At 42.6% G+C, this 19,637-nt stretch overlaps 1 protein-coding gene across 1 annotated transcript in view; it reads right to left on the bottom strand.

The window, feature by feature from the left end:
* LOC124721631 (transmembrane protein 183-like) overlaps nucleotides 1-19,637 on the bottom strand; it is a 150,144-nt gene that overhangs the window by 71,685 nt on the left and 58,822 nt on the right. The window contains exon 3 of the mRNA XM_047246691.1: nucleotides 356-439. Coding sequence (XP_047102647.1) covers nucleotides 356-439 — 84 coding nt within the window. The remainder of the gene's footprint in view (nucleotides 1-355; nucleotides 440-19,637) is intronic.

Genomic DNA, 19,637 nt, shown 5'->3' with positions numbered 1-19,637 from the left:
TTACAGCATTTCCCTACAGCAATTTAGGAAAACCACAGGCAACTTAAACCTGGATGGGTAGACAGGGATCTGAATAACCATTCTCATGAATGTGAGTGCATTGTGATGAACACTGTGTCACCTCATTTGATAAACTGTCAGAAACGCTTCAAGTGTATGGTTTATTTACATATATGAGAAAGGTTATTTTTGCACACACTACTCTGTGGAAAGAGCACATGCACATGGAATGGATTAAAGTGACTAGCATCATCATGTTCTTAATATGTGCTATTTCAGTAAATTGTTATTGATTTTTATATGATAATCAATGAAATTTATTTTGAGCATTGATCCCACAATTAACTACTCTTACCTTGATTCATATCAGCATTTTCTTCTGAATGTTCAGCAGCAGCATCATATGTTTTACTACCAGTTGCTTCAGTCAATGATTTTACTGAAACAAAAAAAATGATAAGCAAGGAAATCCATAAATTAAGTATGCAATACTGTCACTGAGCCGAAATGCAGGGTACACTGAATATACCAAACGACAAATTTATATCTGAACTAAAATGCAGGGTACACTGAATATCCTGAACGACAAATTTATACTAAGTATGACATCATATTAATTAATGGTCCAACAAAAATCTGCATTAAAAAAAAAAGTGTTTTATGCATAGGTGACTTTACAATTCATTGTAATTATACATGTTTCATATGTGATGTTCTCTAGCATACCCCAATAACAGTGTTTTGTAATGTTCATGTAATAACACAATTTTTATATATATAAAGTCAGCATAAGGAATTTTTTATGAAATATATGCAGCTGTCATTGACAATTGCTGTACATGCAAAGATCATCCAATTTATATACAGTGGAACTTCCGTTTTACATTCTGATTTTACATTTTTCACAATTCTACACCATAAACTCGTAGCCCCTGTGAAAATCCCATAAGATCAATGCCAAAAATTCCCTGATTTTACATTTCTTCATAGTAAGGTTTGCCTCAATTCTAAGTTCTTCCTCAACGTCTCCTTGACTGTGCCCCATTTTCTTTCTATTGACATTTGATGTGACTGAACAAGTTACAAGTGGCACAAGACAGATGGTTCACACGAAGGGTGGTGGCAGAGTTAATGGAAAATTTTAGGCTGTTGTAGAGAGGGAAGACGTGAGAGGGGAAATGCTGACATAATCCACGTTCAGTTTGCCAACACAATTTGCAACATTTAATTTTAACACTGCTAGCTACCAGCAGTAATGGAAAAACAAGACAATACATGATGAAGTGGTCCTGCCACCACCTTTTCCTGCGCCACTTATAACTCAGTCTCATCTTTTTTCAAATATTTCCAATGTACTATATTCAGCAACAATATCTATTGTCAACCTTCTAAATTCAAACACTGAGACTCAAAGAATATGCTCGGTCACAATCGAGGAAACGTTGCCCATTTCTGGCTAGTGAACTCTTATTGCCTGGTGACTTGTTAAGTCATCCAATAGCCAGTGTAGCCGCCACACCACACTAATGTGTGGAGAGGGGGAGTGGCACTTCAACGATGAGAGTGCAAATAGGGGTGAAAGCATTTTGTGAAGTGCTGAAAATATACATTCCAAACAGATGATATGCTATGACAGAAAGGTTTCACGATAGCAAATTTTACAGACTTCTGTGTTCAAATCTGACAATACAGTTGCAACAGCTACATACACTATAGTGCGTTTAAAATTAGTTGAGACTTTTGACGTTTGGCTGACCGGAGGCGGACGTGACACCATTGCACAGGTAACACCAACGACGAACCGGATTTCCCTACCATGCCACCAGCAGTTCGGCTGGCAAAGCACCCCTGTTGCCACACCATGAAACCACTTGGTGTCACGCATTACATGCATCAACGTTTGTCAGCTCTCATAAAGTCTTATTTTCTGGCGTTGAAGGGTTCTGTAGTTAGGCATTGTTAACAAGTATTTTATGTTGGTGTTGCATTAATAACAGCGCAGTACATCTGAATATGAGATCTGCAATACAAGTGCCGTCCAAGAAAACGTTCACTGGCTGGTGAGATAACATTCTGCTCCAAAACACTCCTCGAAATTCGACAATAGTAATCGACAAAACATATTGCTACTCTGTTGTGATTCATAAAGCCCCAACAATGCAGCGGAGGAAAGTGGATATTTTGCTCTGGATACAAAGAAATGTTCCACAAGATAAAGTTGAACCTAGCATGTACAAAGCGGTGTTAATGGAACTTTTAATGCTGTACAAACCAAAACTTTACGCTCCCAGGTCAATGGAATGGCTAATGGTAAAGGACAGAGTTCAAGGTTCCTCCGTATCAGGCTCATTTAAATGCAACTGAGAACATATGGGCCTAGGTGGAAAGTAATGCGGCCAAAAAAAAAAAAAAAAAAAAAAAAAACAGTAACACGTTAATGCTCAGTTATTTTTGAAATACTGAGAAAAGAAGCCATCACAAATGCTATTCGACAGGACTGGTCTCGAGTTGTCAGGAGACACTTGTTCATGGTGTACTGTGACAAGTTTTGAGGGATACATAACTTCTCTTGTTGCAATGTTAGCAGAGTTTAGAAATGTTGATCTTACTAACATTCTAATGGAGGTGAAATTGAAACAGAATCGTGAAATAGTGTATTATTAAACTAGCAACTCAGTGCAAGTCAGGACAATACTTTATAAAATAAAGTTACAAACCCACAGCAGTTCTCATTTCACCAGCTAACGATGGCCACAACTAGTTACATTATTTCAGTGAAAAAAATATGTAGTCTTTTGAATATCACAGTAGATATGGAAGTTTTGCATATTAATCATATAGCAAAACAATCTCATCTTTGTGCACTATGTTTTGCCAATTTTTTTTTTTTTTGATATCTCAAACCATTTATAAGATACGAGGAGTTTATGAATATTTCACTCTAGTTTTTTTACTGATGCACAAGTTGGTGATGGAAGGCTTTACACACATTCTATTATCTTGAGACTGGAGACAGACAGCGATATCCTTCAAAGTTCAAGGAATAATTCAATATATTATCTACATTTAATACAGGGCAGCATGTAACCTAACACGCACCAAACACAAATTCAAAGCGACCCATATTTTTCACTGCAAACTAAGAAATTTTTGCAGCTGTTTACCTGCTATCGAAATATCACAACAACAACCATTAACGAAATGATAGGCAGTTCATCATGAAGCTGATGAATTAAACTATAAGATGTGTGAGAATGAGCATTTATTAAGAAATAGTTTCTTTAAAATTGTTTGAGAAAGATGGCAGATCTGCCAGTTTGCTGATCACACAATCAAATGAGTCTGCCAGGTTCCATGCCGAGTAGGCGTCACTTGCTGACGAGCCCAGCACACACTGGCAACTACACTTCCCTCCACTCGCTCCATGCTGAAATCTCAAAAGTCGCAACTTATTTTAAACACACTGTATGCACATATATACTTTGCACCACACACTGTAGGTCGTAAAGATTGATGGCAGATACAAAGGGCATCACCTGAGCTTTCTTTCAAATTATACACAGAATATTGAAAGTCCCTGAGCCAGCTTCTAATAAGCTTATGACATCAACTGGGGTAGTAAATTCCCTTTTCTTTGTGTGTGTGTGTGTGTGTGTGTGTGTGTGTGTGTGTGTGTGTGTGTGTGTGTGTCAGGCCTAAAATAACACTAACAGTGGTGAGCACATGAAGTGCGGCTCATAAGAAAAGCATTAAACAATAACAGCAATGGCGACAAAGTTTGTCATTACGCAGATGTCCACGTTTAAGTTCATGGTTTAATCATTTACTTGCTGTGATGTTTTTAGTTCACTACAACATGTTCATCAATTTTTGATTTTTTTCTGGGTGAGCACAAAGGATAATCTCTCAAAAACACGTGTTTTGAACATGTAATTTGTGTTCATACCATGTTGGAAAACAGCATGGTTACCTTGTACCCAGAAACCAATTTCAATTTTTTGATTAGTTTTTGCTTGCTATTACCTGTCCGATTCTTTTAAGAACTGAAATTCATTACCACAAATACCTGTATTAACATTCTATTGTACATTTAAATTCTTTTGCTTTGACAGATTTTATACAAAGTATTGGAGAGGACTGTGACTTTTAATCATATATACCAATTACATGTGTTTTTGCTTGTATTTTGGGGGGGGGGGTTTCACATTTTCCTTGATTCTACATTTTCCACAGCTTTGTGTTTTTTTAAAGACTGGACCGCACGAAAACGTAAAATCGGGGTTTCACTGTAATGCTATTTCTGCTAACAAAGATAATATAAATTAGAAGTAGCATTACTTACACACACACACACACACACACACACACACACACACACACACACGCTGTGAGAGGAAAGTAATGAGACTGACAACAATGCAAACGATCTGGCAATGCTGTGTTGTTCTACTTGTGAAGACCAATGTGTTCGTCCCTTCCAGATGCTCAGTCTGAGTTTCAGCTCCATACAGCCACCACACGAGTTTTGAGAGCACCATCAATCAAGTTGTGTTTTTGATGTGAGGGATGAAAATGGAACGGCAGAATTAGAGCAATGTGCTGCCATCAAGTCGTGTGTTCAACTTGGGGAATATGTGAGTGTGACCTTTGAAAAGTTGATACAGATCTATGGGAAACATTCCTTATCACAAGTTTTTCACTGTAAAAAATTATTTTTGGACGGCTGAGAACACACTGAAGACTAATCTTGTTCAGGGAGACCTTCAACTTCAAAAACTGATGAAAATGTCTAATGTGTGCATGCTCTTGTGACATCAGACTCTTGTTTAACAATAAGGATGATGGGTGAGCTGTTAAATTGAATCAGTTTCACTGTACCTCGAATTTTGACCAAAGTTTTGCATGTATGAAATGTTTGTGTTGAAAACCTCACAACTACTCAGAAGGATAAGCTAAGAAATGTGTGGATTGATCATCTTGAGAGGACTGTCAATGACCAAAAATGGGTCAGACAAACTTTCAACCAATTTCTTAATAAAGATGTCCTTGAGAGGCGCAGGAACAAGGTGAACAGAGTGAGAGTGGACACTGCAGACAAATGGATGTTGCATCATGACAACACCCCCTGTCACACAGCCCCTTACATGATGGAATTTTTGACCTCAAAAGGCATTGCTGTAGGTCCACAGCCCGCCCCCCGTTCAGGACTCAGCAGAACATTCAAATGAAAGTGACCGACTTGATAAGGCCCTACCAGTTGAAGCCTTTCAGCACTGCTACCAAGACTAGGAACAACTACTGTGCCTGTGTCTAGCTACTACTTTGAAGGGGACAACATTATTCCAGAGCATTATTGTTTGAAAAAAATAAAAACATTGGTTGAAAAAAATAAAAACATTGGTAGACAAAAAATCATTGTCACTACTTTTCTCAAACATCTCGTATTCTATGACATACACCAAAAGTAATCTTTGCACATATAGCAAATGTCAGTGACAACTGCATATATTTCATACAAAATTCCTTATGCTAATGACATATACAACGTGTAAACTGAAATCAATCCAGAATTGTTGAGCCGTGTTATCACTGGTGATGAAAGTTAAGTTTTTTATGATCCAGAGACAAAACACAAAAGTTCGCAATGGTGCTCAAAAGGATCACCCAGACCAAAAAAGATTGCATATCAAAGTCAAAAGTGAAATGCATGCTTGTGTGCTTCTTTGATTCCAAGGGAATTATTCGTAAAGAGTGGGTGCCTCCTGGACAAACAGTTAACCAATATTACTACAAAGAAATTTTAGAAAGACTTCATAGAAGAGTTGCTCTTATCCCTGCCAACATTGCTGATAATTGGATTCTGCATCATGATAATGCGCCATCCCATACTGCTCTGTCAGTACAGCAATTTTTAACCTCAAAACAAATTTCAGTACTACGACATCCACCTTATTCACCAGATAAAGCTCTGTGCGACTTTTTTCTATTTCCAAGAGTCAAAATGGCAGTCAAGGGACACTGTTTTGTGATGCATTGGATAACATCACACATAAGGCAGAATGAATAATAATGAACTGAAAAATCACATATGCATAAAACACTACAATATACAATCTAAGTAATTTATTATCAGAAATAGGTGTAATACAGATATCACGAAGATGAGCAACACCAGAAACCACTCTCGTGAAATAAAATACTACCACAAAATAGCTTCTGTTGAACAGTTAATTTCTAATATGAGGTATTCAACAATTTCTACAAGCCGCAGAGCATCAAATGTGGAAGCCAAGTTAAATTAGTTACACGAAGTAGTGCCTTACAAAATTTGATGAACCTTCAAAACAAAGTTTGCAAGGAAGTCAAGAAATCAATACACAGGAACAGCTTATATAGCAAACGTCATTAAGCAAGAAAGTAAATGCCACACAACCTACAATAAAAATAAAAATGAATTTTAAGAACTTGTTTCGTATGTATAAAAGAAAGCAAGATACAGAAAACTCTACTGGAAAACATATAGTCACAACTATGACAATGATACAGAAATCAAATAATTAATACAACAGATTTTGAAGTAAACACTAATCTTCCAGTGTTTAGCATCCTATCAACAATAAGAAGTTCTTAGACACAGAGCACAAGCTCTGAGCAGAGAAGGATGGATGGAAACTGAACATGCCCTTTCCAAAGGAACCAATTACTTTAAGTGATTTAGGAGAATCATGGAAACCCAAAATCTAGATGGCTGAACAGAGATTCGTACAGCCATCCTCTTGGATATGAGTGCAACGCCTTACTACGTTGCTTTGCTCAGTACACAGATTTTGAGTGCTCCTCTCACTTTATCTTAATGAGAATGGAAATCTCTATATCTACATTATACTCCACAAGCCACCTTGAAGTGTCTGGCGGAGGGTACTTTTGGCACGACTATATTGTTTTCCCCTTTCCTATTTCATTCACTAATGGCACATGGGAAGAATGATTGTCAGCAAAACACCATGTGACATCTACTTTCTGAATTTCTCATTGTGATCAATTCACAAGACTTATGTCCACTCTTGAAATTTCAAGTGTCCAAAAACCCTTCTTGACAACAGGAATGACCTGCGCTTTTTTCCAGTCACTAGGTAACCTTCACTGCTCCGGTGGTCTATGATAAAACAGATGACACATGGGAAGAGCAGTGTGAAACCTTTTGTACTACTGCTAGAAGAGGAGCAAGCTCTTCCACATCTCTCTATAACCTCTCAGGTATCTTACCCAGTCCAGTTGCCTTTCCACCATCAAGCAGTTTTAGTTGTTTTCTATTCTGCGATAGCTTATCTCAGTATCTGCCATTTCAGCATTCATACAATGACTGAAAGGAGCAACAATATTATGATATGGTATGACAGAATATTGAAAACCCGAATCACCGTTTTGGATTAGTCATTTGTTTCAGTGTCAGTATGGTCATGGAGTGACTGAATAGATTATTTTGATCCATTTACTACCTTTACCTTTTACTTTCAGGTTCACTGAATACTACTTGCACTGTTCATCTTTCTCATTTTGCTTCATTCAGCTTTTGTTTGTCTGCTTGGCGATGACTTCACTAAAATCTGATATGAAACACACTCTGCTTTTGCAGCAACTTTCTAACACAGTTATTAAACCACAGTGAGTCTTCTCCATGCAAACAACCTTGCTCAGCACATATTTGTCTAAGGAATATTGTGCAAGGTTTTCGAGTTTTATCTAGTTGTGTTCCACATTTTCACCTTCAGAGCTGAGCATTTGATGTTGACAACTTAAGCTACTCTACAATTTGTTTCCTTCCACTCTTACTGTGAACCATTCAACAGTGAGGTACATTATCAGTAACACGACAAATGTTGTTTCCTGTAGCTACATTCTTAGTCTGTTCAGTATCTAGGTTGGTGGTTGCAAATGGAGCAGGTACCATCCTAATACATCCCAAATTGATGCAGATGAGATTTGCAGACCAGTTGAAGTGCTTCAATACTTCATACATGGCAAATGTTTCTGGAATGGTAGGACTCAAGGATGAAGGTAATTTCACAGCAGAAAATTTCATATCAGCATAGCTTTTCCCAGTTCCCAAATACCTCAATGTTACTGTAAGTCTTTTATTAGAACTTACCAATTTTCTCATTACAGTGTCATTTCTCCTCATATATGGTATAACATACAGCAACAACAAGAATGACTCTTTACCCTAGGTAGTTAAAGCAGTATTTTTTTCAATTTTTATCTCCTTCAAAAGATTAACATGGAAAGGCATCACATGTTTTAGAGGTCACTCTTGTCCATCTCATACTGTTCTTTTTCTTTTCTAAGTTCCAAAATAATAGCACTAGCAAAATAATTATAATCAAATTTACTTAATTTAAATAGCCAAAAAATACTCTACACACACTGACTACTGATTCAGGGCTGTGTGAAAGCTGCTGTGTGGCTGGAAGGTGTAAATTCAAACTGAAAACTACAAATCAGATGTGTAGACAGTCCTTGAGAAACATTGCCTGCACAAACAAACCTGAGTGTGTAAAGTTCAGAACCCTAGAAGCAAAGGAGTGGAATTCATACCGCAACAAAATTAGAACAATAATTAGTTAATTAGCATTAACAGCAAGCAGGAAGTTAAGAGGATCTCATTATACATATAATAAATGGAAGGAGCAGTGTGAAACACTTTGTGCAGGTTACAGATCTTATGACATTTTTATCTTGGGCAAAAAAGACTGCAACTACGATTTTTCCAGCCAGCATGTGGGATGGTGCACTTCCTTACTGATCATGACTCCTATCCATCTTGTTTATGCAGAAAAGAAAGGATATCAATAAAAGGTTGCAGGGTTAGATATCTGAACATTAAAATATTTAGCACCCCACTATTATTAAGAAATAAAGTCCTTGGCTGAAATATGATCCATCAACAATTATGAAAGGAAAGATTACACACTGAGTTGCAGGAAGGCAAAACAAAAAGACTGTTACATACAAAGCTTTCAGCCAAAGCTTTGCAACTCTTGTGTTGCATGAAAGCAGCAGCTGGTTTGGGCCAGGAAAATGGGAGGGATAGTGAAGTATACGTGGGAGGAGAGAAGAGCACTGCCTGGCAGAGCATGTAGGGATGACAAGGTGCAGGACAAGGCTGTCAGGGGCAGTGTCAGGAGGCTGTGGGGGAGGGGGAGAACAGGCACAGAAAAGCAGAGGAGCAGATGGAAAAAAGAGTGGTAAGTGCATTGGCAGATACTATCGCACAATGAGGGTGATGGGACATGAACTGGGAGGGGGTTACTGGACAGAGGGATGTAAATTGTTGGGTGGAGGGTGTGGGGACATTAGGTTATTGTAGGTTGAGGCCGGAATAATTCCAGGAGCAGGATAACTTCCATCTGCGCAGTTCTGAAAAGCTGATGGTGGATGGTAGGTTGTAGATGGCCCAGGTTGTGGAAGCAATCATTAAAACCTTGCATCATATGTTCAACTGCATGTTTGCCACAGGGTGGTCCAGTTTGTTCTTTGCCACAGTTTGGTGGTGGTCACTCATCCTGGTGAACAGCTGGTTGATAGTAGATAGTCATACCACTATAAAAAACCTGTACAGTGATTGCAGCAGATCAGCTATACGACATGGCTGCTTTCACATGTGGCCGGGTCTCTGATGGAGTAGGATAAACCTGCGACAGGACTGAAATAGGAAGTGCTGGGTGGGTGGATTGCACAGGTCTCATACCTGAGTCTTCCACTGGGATATGATCCCTGTGGCAAGGGGCTGGGATTGGGAGTGGCACAGGATAATATGAAGTAGTGCAAAGGATATGATGTCAGATAAAGCCCTGACAAAGGATGTGGTTCAGTTGTTCCAGTTCAGGGTGGTAGTGGGTGATGAAGAGGGCACTCCTTTGTAGCTGGTTCTTGCGAGGAGGGGAGGGGGGGGGGGGCGAGGCTTGTGGTTGTGGGGGATACTGCACAGAAAATCTGTTTGCGGATTAGGTCTGGGGGATAGTGCCTGTCTGTGAAGGCCTTAGTGAGACCTTCAGCGTACTGGGTAATGGAGTTCCTGTCACTGCAGATACACTATCCTCTGGTGGCTAGGCCGCATGGGAAGGATTTTTGGTGTGGAAGGGGCAGCAGTAGAAATGAAGGTATTGTTGGTGGGTTCAATGTGGGGAGAAGGGTGGATGGAGCTATCAGAGATAAGGTGGCCAACATCCAGGAAGGTGGCCAACATCCAGGAAGGTGGCCAACATCCAGGAAGGTGGCACGCTGTGTTGAGGAGGACCAGCTAATGCAGATGGGAGAAAAAAAGGTGTTGTTGTAGTGAAGGTAGGAAGCTAGGGTGTCTTGGAACTTATTGCAGATCTTGAAGGTATCATCAATTGACCTAAAGTAGATCAGGGGTATGGCATTTTGGAGGCTAGGTGATTTCCTCAAGATGGCAAATAAAAAGGTTGGCATAGGAGTGTGCCATGCAGATGCTCACTGCTATGCTGCAGATTTATTTGTATCACTTCCCTTCAAAGAAGGAGGAGTTGTGTATTAGTATAAAGTTAGTAAGGTATGTGTTTGAGGTAGTGGGTTTGGAGTCCAAAGGACATTGGGAGAGGTGGTATTCAACAGCTATGAGACCACAGGCATGAGGGATGTTAGTGTATAGGGAAGTGACAAGTAGGGATCCAGAGGGTAAAGGTGTGGATACAGTAAATAGTCAGTGAAGGAAGCAGTTGGTATCTTTGATGCAAGATGCTACATTCTGTGTAATTTGTTGGCGTTGTTACTCAAGAGGGCCAAAATTCTTTCAATGTGGGCATAATCACCTACAATGATGTGTCCAGGATTCTTGTGTTTGCGGATTTTTGGGGAGCATGTAGAAGGTGGGTGTGTGAGGTGTCATGGGGGTTAGGAGGGAATTTGATTCAGGGCAGAGGTTCTGGGAAGGGCACAAAGCTTTAAGCAGGAATTACAAGTTTATGCTGAACTTCTGGGATGGGATCACTCCGACAGAGTTTATAGGTGAAGGAGTCAGTCTCTGCCAATGCAACCACCACTCTTTTCCCCTTCCTACTCCTCTCCTTTTCCATTCCCTGTCTCCCTCCTTCCCCCCACCCCAGGCTCCTAACACTGCCTCTGGCACCTCTGTCCTGCCACCTTCAGCCCTGCATGCTCCACCAAGCAGTGATCTCCTCCCCAACGTACTCTATCCTCCTCCCCCCCTCCCCCCCCCCCCCTCCCTGCCCTGCCCCACTCCTGATTGCTACTTCCACTCAAAAGCAGGAGTTTAAGTCTGGCCCTAGCAACCAGAGATAACAATCACGTGTGCACGAGGTGCGACTGCTTGCATGAATGTGCGCGTGCGCTTTCCTTTCTTTCCTAGAGACGGCTTTTGCTGAAAGCTTAGTGTGTAGCAGTCTTTCCATTGTGCCTGTCTGCAACTCAACATGCCACATTACAGTGAATAGTGATCCATCCTTTCATAATTGTTTATGTTCCAACCTGGATTTTCCACTGTCTGAAATGCGAACCACTTTGCCTCATTCTTACTTAGAAGCATACAGCACATGTATGCTCAGTTTATAGCAATTTTATAAAATAAATTGTTAAAATACAAGTAAGATAACAATACCATGTATGAAGTACTCTAATAAATGGAGCAACTGGACAAAAAATGATACAAAAAATAAAGATGAGTCAGTCACACTGACTTCTCACAATTTATGAGGAAGGTCAGAAAATATAAAACACTACAACACACATCAGTATTTATCTCTTCATCTAAAGTAGAGGAGTAATCATCTAGGAAAGCAGTTGCTGTCCTCCTGTTAGGATACCAAACATTTGGTAATATATGGTACACTGACAACTGTATGCCACAAGCAACACATTTAAGTGTTTTAAACATTTTTTCAAGCAGTTATCAGCATATATACATTTTAAGAAATGTATAACACAAATACTGGTTTGTACTGTATTTTATTCACCAAGTGGTTCCAGTCGAAGACCACGCTCATGGTGCTGTACGAGACACAAAACAAAAACTAAATAAAATGCAGTTATGATCATGACCTGCAAGGTCAAAAATCAGGATTAACATTCTTAAGAAGATACTTTTTGTCAAAATGCTATTACAAATCCAACACTACATCATACATCTTCCAGAAACACAAGGTACACAATTAATTTCAAACAGTATATACTCAATACACAGTGACTGTGTGACATGCAGGCATTGAGCAATTTGAATAAAAATGATTAACTGGCTTGGGAGGGTCAACAAAAGACTAGCATATGATCGCCAACTCATGGTCAAAAACATGAAATAGAAAGACATCACAAAAATGGATAGCAAATTAAGAAATCAAAGATTACAAAGTCCTACAGTTAAACACATGTACGTAAGATACTTTCTAAAATAATGTGCTGATCATACACAAAACATGTAAAAGACAAACTGAAAACAGGTTTTTTATTCAACTGAAAGGCATCATAAAATATTAACAATTTAATTTTAAGCCAGTGGCCTAGTACTGAAGACATTATATCTGAGATGAAGTTCTGTGACAGAGTAATCTGATGGACATTGTTGAAAAGTTTAATACATTATCTAAAGGTGTGAAATATAATTTAGTTCCTTCAGCAAATCACAAGAATAATAATAAACTTGTTACTAGTACTAAGGTGATAATGAACAGACTGAAATTTCAATTGCACAGGCAAACCGTGCTTCGAGTAAAGTAACCAAAATTTTAAGCCAATATGTACAGAAAAATGTGAAGTACAAAGGGGAGAAAAATCTTTACTACCAGAAAATGAAAAACTCACTACACATCAGGGTTCAGTTTTGAAAACGGCAAGGGAAATTCTTTGGTCACCTTGTAGAAACATGACTATATAAAGAAGACACATCAACTTTTTGAGTCTAACATGGTTGGTTGGTTGGTGTTGAAGGGACCAAACAGCAAGGTCATCAGTCCCTTGTTTCAAATGTGGTCCATTCAGATAGTGTGACATCTGAGAAACATCAGAACGATAAAAGGGATAAGGCTAAAAACCGTAAAAGTGCAGTCATGTCATCAATGGTAAAAACAAAATGAGGCAAGTCAGCAAGAGAGCGACGCCAAGGCTATGCTAGAGGCAGGAAATATCCCACCTCTGAAGCAGTAGAGGCAAGACCACCTGTGAATTAAAAGCATTCAACCGCTATAATGTTGAAGTGCGCATGGGAAAAGGAGACTAACCAATCCTAAAAAGTGATAAAAACAGGGTAAAAGTGGAAGGAAAGAGGATCTTGGCCATGGAGGGGAGTCGGGAATCTCCAAACACAGCTTACAGTGGGAGATACCCCAATGTTCACCGCCCTGCCCTAACACCAGAGTGAGATTAAAAACCTTAAAACTGAGACCAAAAACCACTTTCCCGGAGGAAACTGAGAACCAGTTCGACTATCCAGGAATCGTCAGCCAACATTAAAGGTAAAGCACAGGGGAGTACGTACTTAGTACGCAGAGCCAAAAGAAGGGGGCATTCCACCAAAATGTGGGCTACTGACTGGAAGGCTCCACAACCACAAAGTGGGGGTGGCTCATTACGCCAATGCAGAGAGGACACAGTGTGGTCGAGTCCTTTCGGGAGAGGCAAAATGAAGAACGCCACAAGCCTGGTCTCACCTTAATCACACGAAGTTTCTTAGACAGGGAGGTAGCCTCCCAAGAGTTGGCCCATGATTGTGCGAAGAGGGATTTGATGTGAAGCCGTAAATCCACTGCAGGAGGGGTTACAGAGAATGGGGAGTAAGTGACTGCTCCCCCAGCCAGACGATCAGCAAGCTCATTACCTGGGTTACCCACATGGCCAGGGACCCAAAGGAAGTCAACAGAACAAGCAGCATGGTGAAGATCAACGAGATGGCCATGGATGGCAGAGACCAAGGGATGGTGCGAGAAACACCAGTCAATAGGCAGAAGGCCACTCATTGAGTCCGTACATAACAAAACGCGGTTGTGTTGGGACTGTTTAATAAAGGTACGGGCCCGGGAAATTGCCATCAATTCCGCAGTAAACACCCCACATGTAGGTGGCGGCAGCTGATTTACCATGCCAACAGAGGCAGTGAAGGCATATCCCACATGTTCAGCAGATTTAGACCCATCGGTGTAAAAAACAACAGCATCCCGAAACTCCCATAAAATTCGGCGGGGGGGGGGATCTGAATAGGAAGGATGAGTGGGAGGGGAACGGACAGCGATTGCATAAGACACCAGAAGCTGGGACTGCCGAACAGAAAGGAGGGGGGGGGGGGGGGGGGGGGGACCCCAGCTTCAACCAGAAGACTATCAACAGGGCTAGTAGAGAAGGCACCGGTAGCCAAACGGATACCACGATGGTGGACTGGATCCAGCATGTGCAGTGTGGAAGGAGCAGCCGAATCATAAACTTGACAACCATAGTCCAAGCGAGACAGAACTAAAGCATGATAAAGGCGGAGAAGGATGGAGCGGTCCGCATCCGAAGAGGTGTGGGCAAGGAAGCGAAGAACATTGAGTTTACGGAAACATCCTACCTACAGAAGTTGATACGAGGCAGCCAAGTGAGCTTGTTGTCAAAAAGAAGACCCAAGAAACAAAACTGTGGGACCACAGGCAATGATGGTGCATCGAGATAGAGCTCCGGATCAGAGTGGATCGTAGTACGGCGACAGAAGTGGACCACCCACGATTTTAAAGGAGAGAATTTAAACCCGTGTGAGGGTCCATGCAGAAGCACGTCGTATAGCTCCCTGGAGCTGCCGCTCTGCAGAAGCCATCGAAGAGGAACTAACCCAAATGCAGAAATCGTCCACATATAGAGCAGGGGCAACCAAAGGACCAACAGAAGCCACAAGTCCATCGATAGCAATGAGGAAAAGAAGTACACTCAATACAGAACCCTGTGGGATGCCAGTCTCCCAGATCCGTGGAGAACTAAAAACAGTACCAACCCGAACCCTGAACGACCGATGGAACAGTAACTGGCGGATAAAAATCGAAAGTGGGCCCCGAAGACCCCATTGATGAAGTGTAAATAAGATGTCATGGCACAAAGCCATGTTATAGGCCTTGCAAAGGACGAAAAATACTGCAACCAAATGGCGGCACTGGGAAAAAGCCTGCCGAACTGCGGATTCCAAGAGAAGTAAATGATCGGAGACTGTCCTCCTCGCAAGCCACACTGGTAAGGGAACAATAGATCCAGAGATTCGAGGACCCACTTGAGCCGACGGGCTACCATCTGTTCAAGTAACTTGCAAACAACATTTGTGAGACTAATTTGCCAATAGCTTTCAACAAATAGGGGGTTCTTACCAGGCTTAAGGACAGGAACCGCGATGCTAAACCTCCACTGAGAAGGGAAGTCACCCTGGAGCCAAATACAGTTAAACATCTGGAGAAGATGTTGCCATTGTGGAGCACTGAGATGTTGAAGCAGTTGGTTATGAATGGAGTCTGGGCCAGGGGCCATATCATGAGAAGAAGAAAGTGTGGAAAGAAATTCCCATTCAGTGAAAAGTTCGTTGTAAGATTCTGACTGACAAGGGGTAAAACATAAGGCGGAAGCTTCGGCACGCTATTTCCGGTGAAGGAAAGCAGCCGGATAGGAGGCTGATGCTGATGCCATTGCAAAATGGGTCGCAAGATGTTCCGTAAGAATCAACGGGTCCGTACAAAGGCCATCTGGGAGGTGAAGACTTGGGAGGGTGGACTGCCGAGGGCAACTTTAGAGAGCGAAGTGTAGCCCATACCCATGACATAAGGACAGTACAACCGAGGGAAGAAACAAAGTGTTCCCAACATATATGTTTGCTCTGTTTGAATAAATAAGGGGCTTTAGCACGGAGGCGTTTACAGGTAATAAGGTTGGCAATGGATGAGTGCCTCTTAAGATGTTGCAAAGCTTGACAGCGATCACGGATGGCAATGGCAATGGCCGTACTCCACCACGGGACTTGCCAGTGGCGAAATGGTCCAGATGAGTGCGGTACAGCAAGGCTACCAGCGCAAACAATCACATCAGACACATCACATAGGACGTCATCAATACAACCCAACAAAGGGGGAGAAAAAACAACCTGTGCAGTATACAGAGGGCAATCAGCAAATTGGAAAGACCAACGAGGTAACCTGTCCATCAGGAAGCAGGAAGGGAGCGAGAGAAACAACAGGAAATGGTCACTATCACAAAGGTCATCGTGTGGCGACCAGTGTAATGAAGGGACGAGGGAGGGAGAAGAAAGAGAAAGATCAATGGCAGAGAAGGTACCATGACCGGCACTGAAATGAGTAGGTGAGCCATCATTAGGAAGGCACAAGTCGTGGTCTGCAATAAACTGGTCTATGAGACGACATCGTCTAGATGGAAATTCACTGCCCCACAAGGGATGATGAGCATTAAAATCCCCAAGATGGAGGAAGGGAGGAGAAAGTTGCTGAGGAAGGGCAGTTAAGGCAGCAGGTGTAAGAGTCCTGTGAGGAGGGAGATAAAGATTGCAAACCGTGACCTCAGAGTCCAGGTGTACACCAACAGCAACTGCTTCCAATGTAGTTTGAAGAGGAATCCACGTGCTAACAACGTCTGTACAGACCAACGTACAAACGCCGCCAGAAGTCCGCAGGGGGCTGGCCCGATTTCGACAGAAAACATGGAATCCACAGAGGGTCAGTGAGTGATTGTCAGTTAAATGAGATTCCTGTAGAACCACACAAGCTGCAGAGTAAGATGAAATAAAGGATTTCAACTCCGGAAAGTGACTGTAACAACCATTTGTGGTGTGCGTACTGTAAGACCTTCGGTACACACACCATCAGATTATTTGACTTGTCACTAACAAAGTAGGCAAGTGTCAGCAATATATCTCGTGGTGTTATCGTGGAGTGTTTATCTTCTGCCATTAAGTCAGACGATAGAAATGCCACTTGCACGCTTAGAGTAGCAGATTGACGGTGACCAACTTGAAACAGAACTTGATTAATTTTCACACACATTTATTAAAATAATAAAAATCATAAACCTTACTTAACTTGATACTGGATGCTATTTACAATTGACAAGCTGAAGTTCCTCTGGTCTTGGTACGTTAATCTTATTCTCACGTATCTCTGATACTTGACAAAGTGTGTATACATTTATCTTCAAGGCTATGTACAGGAATATGAGGCGCAGACTGACTTATCAGAGGTCTGTACACTTGTTATAACACCTCGTGCGTTCATGCATCACTGTGTGAGTGTGATCCGCAAGAAGAAAAGGTTCTACATTAGCAGCAATCTCATTGGCTGCGTTACCTATTAATACACGGATCGGTGGAAGCAGAATTTGGTCTGTCTCTTAGACAGCGCCATCTCGTAGTGCGGAGACGGACGAGCGCTGCGCCTGCGCTGTTGTGCTTAGCGGGGCGCGCTTTATTCGGAAAGTTGTGTACGCGCTGACTATGCGGAACTATGTACACAACACTATTACAATTCCATTGGATAACCACAGAACGATGATTCAAATGGTGGTTGAACAGGCTAAAGCCAGTCATGTCGCCGGGTCACCACCCATCACCGACAAGGAGGGGGCGACATCCCTGAACAACAGGTCAGAATCTGGTTATGAAGCTGGGGATGGGACCTCTGGTGACACCAGAGGCTCCTTGTCCCAGGACTTAGGTTTCTTCTTTTTTTCTATTTGAGATCAAGGAGGGCTGTGTGGCATAAAGGAGCCAGCTGCAGCAAGATCGGGAACAGAAAGAGATCAGGCGACCTGGGGGCCGACAGACTGTGGTTCTCACGGTCTTCGCGTGGCAGCTTGGCCTGGAAGGTGCCGGGAAGGGGTATCCCAGGAGGGACGCCCTTGACCGGCATACGCCGAAGAAGTGAGAGACTTCTCCGGCTGGGGAAGGGGAGCAGTGCCCAGAGGAGAAGGTGTGGGAGCCGCAGGGGAAGGGAGAGGAGAGGGGTCCAGGACTGGGGTAAGGAAGGGGGAGGAAGGGATGAAGATTTAACTAAAGCATAACTAGACGTCATAGACACAGGGTGAAGATGTGCAAACTTCTTACAAGCCTCAGTGTAGGTTAAACGATTAACAGACTTACTCTCCTGTATCTTCTTTTCCTTCTTATATACCGGGCAATCTGGTGAACGTGGAGAATGATTGCCATGACAATTAACACACACAGGAGGGGGAACGCAGGAACTCCCCTCATGGAGTGGAAGTCCACAGTCACCACATAGAGGGGCCTGCAAACAGCGTGAAGACGTGTCCAAAATGCAAGCACTTAAAACACCTCATAGGAGGTGGGTTGTACGGCTTCACATCACATCGATAAACCATGATCTTTACTTTCTCAGGGAGGGTATCCTCTTCAAAGGCCAGGATAAAGGCACTAGTATCAATGCGATTGTCCTTCAAACCCTTCTGAACACACCGAACAAAATGAACACCCCGCCGTCTGAGATTGTCCCCAAGTTACTCATCAGTTTGAAGGATGGGGTCCCAGTGAGAAATAACAACTTGAACCTTATTTAGAGACTGGTGGGGGGTAATGGACACAGGAATTGTGCCAACATGGTTACAGGCACGAAGGGCCACAGACTGGGCAGCTGAAGCAGTTTTGATCAACAGCGAACCCGACCGCATCTTGCTCAGGGAGTCCACTTCGCCAAACTTGTCTTCAATGTGTTCCACAAAGAATAAAGGTTGGTATTGGTGAAAGTATCCCCACCAGTCCTGGTGCAAACCAGGGAGCGGGGGAAAGGTTTCGCCCCTAGCCAATGGGCCTGACCTTCTGACCTTCCTCCCAGGGGGTAGCCATGGAATGGAAGGCCGAAGGGGCAGGAGAAGCAGCACTAGAAGAATCAGTTCCACACAGAGAGACGGCCAGAGTTCTGGACCCATATGTGTTTCATTTGCATAGTGTCTGCCCTGATACCACCCACTCCGATCAGGGGCTGTCCTCACAGGCGCCACCCAGCCACAGCAAGGGCCGTCTGGCACAGCGGCCATTGCCCGGAGTTCTGATGCTCCAGGACGACAAGCAACCACTCCTAGGCTTACACGAGGTGGTCACAGCTCAGGTATCAGAAGTGTGATCCCTGTGTGTTCGGGGGCTCAACCAAAAGGGTACATAGTGACCCCACCACACAGGCTGGCCACCGTGCTGGCTATGCACCCTAGCATCAGACAAAGTGAAAGAAAATGTTGAATGAACTAGGAGGGCACACGTCATAGACACTAGGTAAGGTGCTCTTACCCAAATGGCTCACACTATGGAAGAGAAATTTAGTAATGGAGGTCAAACCCCAGAGGGGGACCAGGGAGTGCCAAAAGGATGAGGTGATTATGCAACAAACCTAAATTGCAAAACCAACATAACCAGAAGGTTAGCGGGGCCAACATAAGCAAGGACACCAAGAGAGGGAGAGGAGAGGGCAAAGGGGAAGGAGCAAGGAGAGGAAAGGAGGGGAAGGAGCAAGGAGAGGAAAGGAGGGGAAGGAGCAAGGAGAGGAAAGGAGGGGAAGGAGCAAGGAGAGTAAGGGCAAGGAAATGCAGCCCTGGAAAGAAGGAAGGCTGCAATAGCTCCGGGCCCCGTGCTCGCCATGGACGTAGTC

The sequence above is a fragment of the Schistocerca piceifrons genome, chromosome X (assembly GCF_021461385.2).
Source record: "Schistocerca piceifrons isolate TAMUIC-IGC-003096 chromosome X, iqSchPice1.1, whole genome shotgun sequence".
Lineage (NCBI taxonomy): Eukaryota > Metazoa > Arthropoda > Insecta > Orthoptera > Acrididae > Schistocerca > Schistocerca piceifrons.
The sequence above is the reverse complement of the archived record's forward strand: the minus strand, read 5'-3'. Positions and strand labels throughout refer to the sequence as shown.